Source organism: Aulostomus chinensis, chromosome 20, assembly GCF_037954235.1.
Source record: "Aulostomus chinensis isolate RoL2024-O1b breed Wild chromosome 20, RoL_Achi_v1.0, whole genome shotgun sequence".
NCBI classification, from domain to species: domain Eukaryota; kingdom Metazoa; phylum Chordata; class Actinopteri; order Syngnathiformes; family Aulostomidae; genus Aulostomus; species Aulostomus chinensis.
The window spans coordinates 16,148,350-16,161,243 of NC_141339.1; the positions used below are offsets into that span (position 1 = coordinate 16,148,350).

General features: G+C 41.9%; 2 protein-coding genes across 2 annotated transcripts; both read right to left on the reverse strand.

Moving 5' to 3' along the window:
* Window positions 1–574: 574 nt before the first annotated feature.
* LOC147243005 (visual system homeobox 2-like) lies at window positions 575–10,402 on the reverse strand. The gene is made up of 5 exons (XM_086190338.1): window positions 9,885–10,402; window positions 9,181–9,271; window positions 8,704–8,827; window positions 3,183–3,363; window positions 575–1,929 (listed from the first exon to the last, which is right to left on the reverse strand). The coding sequence occupies exons 1-5, from the start codon at window positions 10,312–10,314 to the stop codon at window positions 1,592–1,594; spliced, it is 1,164 nt and encodes a 387-aa protein (XP_086046464.1). The 5' UTR covers window positions 10,315–10,402; the 3' UTR covers window positions 575–1,591.
* Window positions 3,397–8,694, reverse strand: LOC147243006 (uncharacterized). Its single transcript, XM_086190337.1, has 2 exons — window positions 4,250–8,694; window positions 3,397–3,960 (listed from the first exon to the last, which is right to left on the reverse strand). The coding sequence occupies exon 1, from the start codon at window positions 6,094–6,096 to the stop codon at window positions 4,324–4,326; it is 1,773 nt and encodes a 590-aa protein (XP_086046463.1). The 5' UTR covers window positions 6,097–8,694; the 3' UTR covers window positions 3,397–3,960; window positions 4,250–4,323.
* Window positions 10,403–12,894: the final 2,492 nt, after the last annotated feature.

Sequence of the window (12,894 nt, forward strand, 5' to 3'; positions counted from 1 at the left end):
AAGAATTAAAGAAACATGTAAAACCTCTTCACCATTCTTTCATTGAAGGAAAGAGATATTTGTTATTTCTTAAATATCATTTTAATTCAGCTTACATTTATACAAAGACAAACACAGATAATTCATGTCACATCATATGAACTAGTAGACATTATTTGCAGGTATGTACATCACAAAGACTGGAAGAGAAAGGTTGTCTGGCCAAATGAGGAAAGTCAGGGGTCACAGCTCTGAATCAGCCCCCGGTAAAGAGTCGTGGTCGAAGGGATATTTCACCTCTCCAAAAAAGGTATTTTGTTTTTCAATCAAACATAAATAGATAATAGATGTCTTGAGCTCACAAAGATTTTATATGTGTATATATATATATGTGTGTGTATGTATGTATATATATACATATATATGTATATATGTATATATATACATATATATACATATATGTGTGTATAATATATATGCATATATATATGTGTGTATAATATATATGCATGTGTGTGTATATATATACATATATATATATATATATATATATATATATATATATATATATATATATATATATATATATATATATATATATGTGTGTGTGTGTGTGTGTGTGTGCTTTTTTGGGAATCCAGAATGTAGAAAGAGCCAGTCACGTATATTTAGCTTGAAGGTACTTGTCCCTGATGGTGTGTAGTGTGTTTCTAAACTCAAATTAAACTGTCTCTGGCTTACTGAGCATATGGCCGCATAAAAAAGCATGGATTACATTGGATGATGTGCTTAAGAGTATTTAAATGCGCATTTTAGGCAGTTTTGCTGTTTTTGTTTTTGGGTAGTTTTTTTTGGGGGAGGGGGGGGGGGTGTTGCATGGAGCAGTACTAGCTTCAAGCTGAATTTCCACTGCTGGTTCTTCTGGAGTCCAAGGTGCGATGCAGGGAGATGGAAAAAAGTTATTGGTGAGCTTAAAACACTTATTTGTGAGTACCTGAGAGGCAAAAACACAGTTTTTGGGTGAAGTATTCACTTCAATCCAGTACGTGTTGTCCTCCTATCTTCAAGACAGTTGTCGAGACAGCTTCTCCTTTCAAATGCAGCCCTCGCACACAGTCACTCTTCTTTCAAAAATTTGGCACGTTCCTTAATCATGGCAAGTTTTTAAGGTACGGATGTATGCTAGCCTGCCCATTCACTGTGCTAAGCTAACTAGCAGTTCACTGGTCTCTGTGGGGCTCACTCTGTCCTTGTAATGCAGCACAGAAGAGGAAAGGGGGGCTATCTTCTTGTCTGGCTCTGGGGAGGGTGACAAATAAGTGTATTTCCCCCCCCAAAAAAAGAAAAAAAAAGTTGGCATTAATAGTACAATTGTTAGGGTAACAGTTGTTGTTTTTTAATAGAGTAAGAAAGCAATTAAATATTTATAAATGTCGTCCAGCCTCCTACACACATGAAGAGGGAATTGTATCTGGAGTTTTGGTTAGATTAACACATTTCCAGTACTGGTGAGACAGAATCAATGTCATGTGGAGTCATTTAGTCTAAATTATTATGACATTTGATCTGTGGAGTCGTTCTACAGAAAAGTTCAGGAGGCTCCTCTCAACCATCAGTTACTCTTCTCTGCCTCTGCCTTGTCCTCTTCCTCCATCCCCTCATCCTCAGCTTCCTCTTTGCGTATATTATGGATGTTCGTTCTGTCTGACACTGTCCCCAGCATCTTGGCGCTGTGCTCCTGCGCCTTCGCCCGCAGCGCAGCAATACTGTTCTCCCTCAGTTCATCTTTTGTGACCGAAGCGTCAGTCGTCCGCTGTTCCTCCTTCAGCCCCGCGTCCACTGGTTTCTCTTGCGTTAGCGGCGGCGGTGGCGGCGGCGGCGGTGGCGTCATGGCGCTGCTGGGTTTTTCTGGGGAGGTGTGTGAGGTTTCAATGGATTTCTTGTGCATACCTTAAGAGAGGAGATGCTTATTCCAGTTAGATCTCGGAGTGAAGTTTACTTCTGTAAATTCATGTCTCTCTTTTGTAATTCAGTGATTCAAATGAAAAAGACCACACTGAAGCACTGAAGGGTTTGACATTGAAATAAAGTTTGACAGAGATTAAAGAGAAGGAAGATGTTAAGTAGCTCGATTGATAAGACCTCTAATTCTATTAGATTCACCTGATAGATTTAACCGGGTCAATTGACACCAGGCAGGAGAGGAGATTTGCTCTAATCTGTCCTAATGAAGTAGGATTATCACAGTATCGATTGCTGCCTTTTATTGACAACATGACACTTTTATTGGCTTCTACCGGCCAGGCTGTTGTCAGAATCCATCTTAATGCTTGCTCTCAAACTTAATAATACAAATTTACATCCCCCTCAAAAAAAAAAAAGAACCCACGCTGTCATTGTGCAAGTAAAATATGAGCTGAAAATAATTTTGCACAGAAAAAAGTTCAAGCTATACACTCCTGTGGGCTTTGTTAGCCAGCTGGAAGCTTAAAATAAGGATTTCAATGTAAAATAAATCAAATAAATCACTTTTTCAAACATTTTTAAAATTAGATGACGACTTTAATGAAGTGTTATAATTATTGTCAAACTATGATGTCTTTTTTTTTACTCAGGCCTGTAATTAACATCGTGTTTTCGTTAGGCATTAAACTTTTTGGGGGGAAAAGTTAGAATGTGTAAAGTGCTCGTTACATTAGGATGGTCGTATTTTCACGTGTAATTATATCTCATAGGTTTGTGGGTTGATATCATTTGTTATGCAGATTTGGTACAAAATGTATGTTTAACAACTCAAGAACTGATTTTAAAATTCCCTGCAAAATACAGCATTAAAATTCCATATCCTTGAGCGACACAATATGAAAATTCATGCTGTGATTTGGTATCAAAAATATTGGAGGTTTTTTTTTTTGTTTGTTTTTTGTAAGCCAAAGCCATAAGGTCCTGGAAAGTTTGTAAATGGACCTTGCAAATGTGTACAATTTATTGAAGACGAAGTTAAGAAACGCTGCTTGCTCCCTTAGATAGTCATTTTCAAAGGGAAACATAATGATTCCTTTATATTTGCTTGTATTCTTGAGACATAGAAGATCGTAGATTACATGCCATATGTTTTCCTGTCAGACATTTTGACCGTGACAAATCAGAAATAATGACTAAAACGTCTCTGTGCTCTATTCAGTGACCCAGCATCAGCTTACCTAATAACCACGGTGCGTAAGAGTCCGTGATGCCTTCCTTGGCTGATTTGAGGATGGACTCGGGCAGAGGGATGGAGTGACGGACCATGGCGCCGTAGAGACCGTACTCCGCCATCACGCTGCTTCGGCCCCAGCACTTCTCCCTCTTCCTCCACTTGGCCCTGCGGTTCTGGAACCATACCTGGTGAGGTGAGAGTCATATTCTAGATCTGAAAAGGTAAAGAGCACCTGCACTCACTTCGCTCGTCCTGGCTGATACGTTTAGGCCCATAATCCTACTGTGTTCTTGGAATTGCTTCGGTTGGATGTTTGATCTTTTCTGTGCAGAATGATGAGTGTGCAGTTTGACCTTCAGAGGTCTTTCACCACATTCATCTGCTGAAAAGCAAGAATCAGTCTAATGACCTCCAGGACGGGAGAAACTCAACACAAGTTTGGCTTGTTGACCTGAAAGCTCCATGTAACTCACATGATAAATCGGACGTGTACAAATAAGGCTGAAAACCAAAGGGACAATTAAATAACAAATCATTACGTCTTCGTAATTCATCTCAGGAAAAAGAACAACACGATTGTTTATATTTTGTACTTTTATTTTGTATCATCTGGATAATTCATGCAATAGAAATGAAAGTGAACAAGATGACAAGGTCATTTCCACCGGTGAGAACAGCATCACAGAAGGAAGTTCCGCCGACCTGCTCTGTGTTCGCGTGCTTGTGTGTCAGTGGCACGCATGCAAAGACAGACGGTGCGTCCAAAATTCCATTCTTCAACCCTGTTGAGTATGCAGACACAGTATGTGAGATTCTTCAGTGCATCTGAAACATGCCCTATCCAAGTCTCTATCCAGTCTGATTTGTCAATTTGGACTTTATTGGGTCATTGATTGCGCCGTTCTGCAATACCTTATGTATCGTTTTCAAAAGTATTTTTTCTTCCCAAGGCTCTGTCAATTTATTCATTCCCTCTAAGCCTCAATATCTGTACAATAAATAAATGATCTGCTGATATTAATCGGAATGTAAACACAAGTAGCCAAAGGGGATCATGGGAGAAGAACTCACAGGTGGATGCTGGGAGGCAGAACATCCAACAGCAGCAGGAGGAATGCAGAGCTCTGAGGGCCCGGGGGGGCTGACTAGGCTGTCTCCCCATCACTCAGAGCAGCCAGCTCTCGTGCTGCCAGCACCAGCTTTCTCTGAAGTGTAAAATTCTCTTGCTGGCAACCAGTGAGCTGCTCTTCCATATTATTGAGCTGAACCGCTCGCGCCTGTAGATGCTGCCTGTGCTGTGTCCGCTCCTTCTTGATGCCAGACATCACATCATCTAAAACATGAGCCCTTTTCTCATTCAGGGCTTTTAAATTTTCAGGTCCCTGCGGCGCCACTCGTGCAGCTTTGTCCTGCATTAGAGATCCTGATAGGCGCATCTTGTGCATTTCCATGGAGATCTTGGCGTTCTCTTCGCGCATCTGGTCCAGGTCCTTGCCCAGCTTCACACGGTCCACCCGTGATTCAGCCAGACAGTCCTGCAGCTGCTGCACTTCCATCTGGCAGGCTGACAGCTTCCTAGTGTTGGTAAACTCAGCTCTTTGCAGGGTGGCGTTAAGCTTGATGCTCATCTCTTCCTTCATCTTCTCTGCATCAAGGCACCTCTGACGAAGGGCGTCCATCTCTCGCAGATTATTCTCTCTGCTGCTGTACTTCTCATACACCTCCAACTTCTCCTCGAGGTGCCTTTTCTCCCATGCGGACCTCTCCAACTGTGCTGCTTTCTCGGCACAGGTCAGCTCCAGTGCAGACAACTGCTCAGCCATATTCTCAATGCGCTGCTTGTAATCCTTAAACAGCACTTCAATTTGGTGCTCGCTGAATTGTTTGGAAGATTCTTTCTTCTCCTCCAGCGTCTCTTCCAGTCGTTTGACTGAGGACAAAGCCACCTCCTTCTCTCTTTGAGCTTCCCCAGCAAGCTCAAAATACTCATTGATCTTATCTTTAGCCTTGTCCAGCTCATTCTCCAAGGCACTGTTACACTCGGAGAGCTCCAAAATCGTTCTCTCCAATGCGCAGTTACGATTGCCAAAGTCTTCCATCCTGGCCCACAGCTCCTTCAGCGTGTCAGCTCGGCTCTCCTGCAGTTTGGCCACCTCATCCGCTTTTTCCAAGGCTGTCCGCCGCTCAGCATCAGCTCGGATAACCTGGCGCTGTAGCTCCTCCCTCTCGGCTGCTTGCTCTGACATGGCCTTCTCAAGCAGCTGGTTTCTTAATTCCTGATCCCGAGTCACCTCTTGGAGGGTGCGAGAGTGTGACTCCAATTTTCTGCTCTCCTCTTGGAGAGTTTCAGTGAGTTGCTGGGACTGAGCCAGCTTATCCTCCAGCTGCTCTAGTTCATTGTGAAGGAGAGTTTCATTGGCTTTGGCCTGCCGGTAGACATCCGTCAGGTCCCTCAGCTCCTTCAGGGCCTCCTCGGTTGTCGTCTCATAGGACTCACCTGCCTCATGACACAGCAGGAGTTGACATTCAAGGGAGCTGATTTTTTCTCCTGCTTGAAACAGCTTCCCTTCTGACTCCCTGAGCTGGCGCTGTAGCTCCTCCCTTTCAGCTGCCTGCTCTGACAGAGTCTTCTGTAGTTGCTGGTTCTCCAGATGCATTTTCTGTCTGGTCTCTCGGAGTGCATGCTGACACTGAGCCAGCTGATCCTCGAGCTGCAGTTTCTGAGCATAGAGGAGCTCATTCTCAGCCTGGGTCTGCTGGTCCTCAACATCTATCTGCTGGTGCACAGGCTCAATCACCCTGTCACAGCTCTCATCGGTCTTCTTGACGCCTTGTTCCCGCTTTCTGTGTTTCTTTGGCTTTGACGATTGGGAGCCCATTTTCAATCGCTTTCCTTCATTTTCCTCACTTTTTCTCATTTACAAAGTAATGTTCTTTTGACATGACACAGATGAATCTTAAGCCATATCACAGAATCTTATGAAACATCACACACACACACTCATTATGACACATCACAGAGTCCAGCACATCACAGAGTCCAGCACATCAAAGAGTCCAGCACATCACAGAGTCCAGCACATCACAGAGTTCAGCTCCTCACAGAATTCAGCTGAGGAAAAAACGCCACTTAGTTTTCAGAGTTCAGAAACAAAGCTCCCTGAGACTAAAGACGGAAGTAAATCTGGAATCAAACGCAACTCTACCATCATATGCTTCCAAAATGTTCAAGCAAAAAGTGTTTAAATTCAGATTCTTTCACGTATAAAGTATCGGACATTTACTTTTGACGCTGACAGACATTTCTATCAGTCTATTTCCGTAGCTTTTCCATGACTTTTCAACATGTCAGCCCCTCTTGATTTCAGTTCAAATTTCATGATTTAAGAACTGATGTTAATTATGAAAGTTGATGTCAGTCATTACAACTAAAAGAATAGAACATTCCACGATGTGATTACATTCAAAAAGGACATTTGATATGATGTATGTATATGCATTGTATATGAATGTGTGTGTGTGTGTGTGTGTGTGTGTGTGTGTGTGTGTGTGTGTGTGTTTGTGTGAATTGGATTGTTTCTTTACGTGGACCCGTCCACTGAGATAGATGGTGAGCCTTCCCACCTGGATCTAGAGAGACTAAAGATACCCTGTGGTCACTGGACAGGTTTGACTGCGCTCGGCAGTGCAGTAGGCCCAGTACCTGCAGACACCCTCACACCCAACCCCGATGCAATTCCCCTCTTTCTCCAGCCCCCCAACATACTTACCCATCTCCTCCTGAACTCTGAATGCCCCATACTTACCTCCTCAGTCTCAGGAACTGTATGGTGGTGCTTGAGGTGAAGGACACCCTCCTGACTGAATGGTGTTTGTTATTAAACCTCTTTGGATCTTTTGTATACTGTGAGCTGGGAATTTTTGTTTAGTGACTTGGATCTAAGGTTGATGCACAAAATTCAGCTTACAAGGGTGCACCCACGATAGAAATATTGGCCAATTTGATACTTTAACATTTTCTTTGTTGATTTTATTGTGTAATAACAACTTGTGTTGTGAACTTTACTTTTTCTACTAAAAGCTGGCATACAAGTAAGGTATTCTCTTGTCTCTGAGTCTCATTGAACACTCCTCTGGGCTCCTGCAGTCCCACCTACTGGTCCTTCTATTGTTGCTTATCTTTTAACATCCTCTCTTATAACATTGTGTAACATCTTCTCTTATAACAACTCATTTTATATAATATTATCTTATCTTACAACATCGTGTGACACCTTATCTTACAACATCTTATGACATCTTGAATCCACTTGACTGACGTGTATTGGTATTGAGCTTTATTTTGCTCTTTCTTCATCATTGTGGTCATGATCTGGTGTTTCTTTTGACATGTGTGTTCTGTCAGTGACGGTGTAGCACGTAGGCTGCATGTTGTTTAGCACATTAGCACGAGACCTGAAATCACATTCCCATTTTCCTCATTGTGTCATCTGTAGAATATGTGGCTATCGGGTGTGTGTGTGTGTGTGTGTGTGTGTGTGTGTGTGTGTGTGTGCGTGTGCGCGAGCGTGCATGTGTGTGTGTATGTGTTTGTGTGAGTGTGCGCGCATTATTCTCTTTTTGGCGCCTCAAGTGCCTAAATTGATTTCCACCAAGCCAGACCTTGCAATAGCATCAGCTTGTGAATATGGATGAGGAAAACGAGCATCATAAAATGGCCCGGGAGGCTGGATGAGAATAGTTTAATGTGTGTGTGTGTGTGTGTGTGTGTGTGTGTGTGTGTGTGTGTGTGTGTGTGTGTGTGTGTGTGTGTGTGTACATGGGATTAAAAACGATCAAAGCTTAGAACCTGGAAAAAGCTATTCAGGTAGATCTGATGATAACCTCCATCTCATAAAAAGATGAGCCTCAGATGAGCAATCATGCCTTTGACAGCAGTGTGAGTGCACAAGGAGTGTGAGCGTGTGTGTGTGTGTGTGTGTGTGTGTGTGTTGCTTCCTGTGAGAGGTGACCCCGAGGGCGTAGAGGCTGATTGAAAAATAAGTTAATTTCCAGGCTCGATTGATGGGAGACAGGCGCTCAAATATCACGGGAAATTAAAATGCTGGTAGCAGCCGAGCAGGGCCCTCCACTCACCCGCTGACCTGTGCTAATTAATTTCTGTGTAGTTATCATTTCATCTCAGGGCTGCGACCCGACGCTCGCAGGGGAAGAGGTGATAAGTTCTCCTCATTTAACTAATTACACTATTGGCTACTAATGTGAAAGCTGCTGTGAAGATGATGGAGCAGCTGACTGGTGACTCCTGAACATTTCAGCACGTTCAAATTCACTTTTTTTCTTTTTAGTTTCGATTACTGGAGAAATCTAAAATGAAGTTAATGCACACTTTGGATTTGAATCCAACAACTGAATCATTCATGAGAGGAAATCAACCTTATATTTCTGCATAGACACACACGCGCGCAGGAGCGCGCATGCACACACACACACACACACACACACACACACACACACACACACACCTGTATCCTGTCTTCTGGTAACTCGGTTTTCATGGAGAGCATCTCTCTGGCGTATACATCTGGGTAGTGGGCTTCATTAAAAGCTTTCTCCAGCTCCTCCAGCTGATATGACGTGAAAATTGTCCTGCGGGAAAAACAGAAAACATATGGGACTAACGATGAGGTTTTAAAATTCTAAGAATGGTTTCACAATAATTTAATTGACATCTGCTGCTTAATAAACAGAAAAAACAAAGGAATTTTGGACCTGTGAATTGATATCACGTACATGAACTTTTAGGAACTGAGAAATAAAGTAATTTCATAACTTGCACCATTTCATGAACAGGAAAAAATTGTCAATTAGTTACAAAAAAAATTACAATATAGAGATAGAGATTTAGAGTCAAAATCCCATTAAGGCTGTTAAAAAGTTCTAGCACTCTTCTATTAAAATATAACCTTTTAAGGGTTTTAATTTGTCATATTTGAGTTTACCTGTGTCGTCTCTTCTTTCGTTTCTTGCTCTGACTCAGAGATGATTTTGAGAATTTCTTATCACCGGAGGAGAGACTCATGTCATCAGAATCTGTGAGGAAAAATATCGAGGAACAATTGTGTGTAAAAAAAAAATAAATAAAAAATTCTATACATATATATAAATAAATAATTTTATATATTTATATATACACACACACACACACACACACACACACACACACATAATCCTCCATACTTTCTATCTAATGCAAATATTTGAATAACTACAAGAATAACTCGTCAGTTATTTTTTTTTATTCTGTGAAAATAATCAACAAAATATATTAGGGGGATGTGAAATGGGGTTTTTTCTTACTTAAATAGAAATAAAATAAAACAAAAGTTTAAAACAAACGAAAAATTGGGAGTGCATAACGAGTGTATGGGAAATTGTAGCGAGACCTTTATTTTTGTTAATTTCCCACCAAGCTTTCATGCATCAAAAAAAATTAAAACCTTTTTTCTTTACTTGATTTCTTTCTTTACTTATCACTTTTTCTAATTTACTGTTCAAGAAATAATTGATGATAAACAGTTGCCCCCATGATGAGGCAAACGTGCGACAATATTCTGCTGTGTTATCCGCAGTTATATGAATATTAATATTGTGTTTAATCTATCAACGTTCCTGTAAATTCTTCAGTTCGTCGTCAAACACTAACCCGAACTGGCGGAGTTGTGTGCGTCCATCTGTGCGTCCATGTGCGCCGCTCTGTGCAGCGGCTGCAGGTGCACATTCTGCGCCTCTGACAGCACCTCCAGGAAGGCGGGCTGGCTGTAAAACGAGTGTATTCCTTCCGGCCCCAGCAAACCCATGCCGACCCCGAGAGCCCCGTGTCCGAGGGCCGACCTGGCGGCCAGGACGTGCGCCCTGTGAGGCAGAGCCTCCAGCGGCCGCCTCGGGAGCGCCGGCGGCTCTTTGTTGAGGCCGAGCAGCTCCTGGATGCCGAAGCCGGTGCGTCTGTGCGCCGTGGGGGCCATCTTCCAGCCTGGAGGAGGCTGCTGGGGTCCCCCGTGGTTGACGCTGTTTTGTGAGACAGGTTTCTGCTTATTCTCGGTGTCTGAAAGCACTATTCCCTCCTTCCCTGTCATGACGGCGCGATTTCACTTTTCCACTCAAAAGGAAGTCCCTGGTGGATCAGCGGTGACGCTCCTCTTTATCAGTCTGAACCCTCTTTCTGTCTCTGCGGCGACTTTTATCCAGCGGGCAACAGGCGGCAGCCAATCACAGGAGAGCTCAGACTCCGGCGAAGTTTCCCAGAGAACAGCAGTGTTTATACCAGTTAATTAGACAGCCGAATAATTACTGTCATTGTGCCTTCCTGACAAGAAGTTGCGGGTTACGAGGAAGGGGCGCTGCTGATGAATGATGATAAAAATACACTCTCTTTTCCAGCTGTACGTAACGAATAAGTCAATCGGCCTATTTTTCAAAAATCATTTGAATTTTTCAATTGCCTTTTGTAAACCTTCTCTTTTTTGATTTTAAAGTTCAGCCCAACGAGGAAACTAGATCATGTATATAATGAGGTAGTTATCAGGTTATAAGTAGGTTTTAATTAAAGCGATCCAAGATGTCCTTTTCTTCTAAATTTCTGGAAACTGCGACAGCTTCTATCGCTAATTTCATTGCGTGTGCACTGCACAGGTGAGCTGGTTTAGCTGGTTTGATGGGCTGCATATTTTACATTTCTTATAATTTAGCTTTAAAACAGAGATGTAGGAATAAGGATTTGTTTCTATATTCTAACTGATTGGACCGATAGTGTGTTAATGAGATCTTCACATTTTTATATACTGAAAAATACATGTGAAAATTAGTGGTTTTAGTGCTGCTAATGTGTTGCTCTGCCGAGCAGACATGATAAGGTCCTAATTAAAAATTGGGGGGAAAAAAAAGTGATGATTTTTTTTATTTCAAAACATTGGGAAAAGACTCGCGTACACACACTCACACATGAACCACCACCAGCAGTTTTATATGTAAAGGTGCAGTTTGTGATTTCCATTTGGTTGAAATAAATGTTGGCTGGCTCTGCATTCAGTGAGCCGTCACTGCTGGAGTGTTTGGTCAGTAGCAGGGGCGCTCCTAGCCCCTCCACTGTGCATTAATCTGCAAATGAATTTAGTGGAATCCTCTCTCCTGATTGGCCGACTTTGGGACCGGGACACCGGAAAATTTCTTTTTCTGTTTACTGCAGAGTTGAGGACCCTCATGACTGACGGAAGACTCTGTGTCAGCAATGGCTGTCGGAATGCGGAGCGTGTCAAACTTATTCACTCGACATTAAAAAGCTTTTCTGTAAATCACATCACTTTTGATGAAGAGAAGCCTCTCGATACCATTCGATTTATAACATTTAATCATGGCAAAAGTATCCCCAATAAAAATATTATTATGATATGGGAAGTTTTAACATTTACCACAACGTCATCGATATTGTCTTTGCATTTGTTTATTAGATGCTTTGTTTTTGCTAAATGTGTTGCACTCATGACAGCAACACCCCACTTTTAATCGTAAAGAATGACACTGACATCTGTTTGGTTGCAGCATCGACATCAGATTCATGTTTGCAATCTATTTTTAACGACATTTGTATGACCTTAGGGAGAGGAGTGGCTAAAGCTTCTGTTATTTTCCTCCTCTCACGTAGGGGTCAACATCCGGTTCGATGCTTGCCACGCCTACCTGTGTGATGTCATTCCAATGATTGCTCGAAATTTTGATAATGTGGTTTTCCGGCCAAGGCTCATAGTAAAACGTTTCAATTTCAGTAATCAAGTGGGAAAACAAATGCTGTTGAGCCTCCCGACTTTCTCTGTAACTGCCATCTGATCCAGGATCAGCAGTCAGCGTCGATCAGCAGGAAAAATCGGTTAACTTGAGGAAAATCACCTTAATTGTCAGCAGATTTGCCCCTTATGGGTGTTGACATTTAGCATCCAGAACCCTGAAAAAAATGCTTATGAGGACAACAACAATAGAATTCATAAATATGTCAAACAGATCTTTCTTTGCGCGATAAACACGTCGTTTTATCTACAATAAAAGTGATGCCATTTTAATATGATCCAAAAAAATCTGCTTTACCAAGGTTAAAAATGTAATTGTCTTAAAGTACTGAATTGCATCCGTTTTTGTGTCACACCGGATGTATTTCGGTATATTTACTTGAAAAATAAAACATGACAGTGCTGCTCATTTGTAGCCAATAGCAACGATAATATCTGACCTCAAACACGTCACCGCGCACAAGAATAAGACAAAACACATGATCCGGGTTTGATGCCATGAAGAGAATTTCAGTTAATTTATCAATTAAGCAATCAAGAAATTTTTTTTTTAAAAAGCAACAACAACAAAACCTTTGGCTAATTCTGCCCCCAACGTCCCGCTTAACGCCCACTGGGATTTGCAAATTCAAATTCAGTTTGGAAACTAAAGGTTTTGTCTGGTCTGAGCATCTGCTGACGAGTTATTATGGCCCTCGCTTAGTATTTGAACGGTCACGTGATTAAACAACAACAACAACAACGTCCCAGTTGGGGGTATTTAGAACACACGAGGTGGGGACACAGCTTATTTCACCTCCTTTTAGGCTGTTTTTTTTTATACCAACTTTTATTTAACACCTTTTATTTTTTTTATTGTTAAGGTTGAACGTCAAA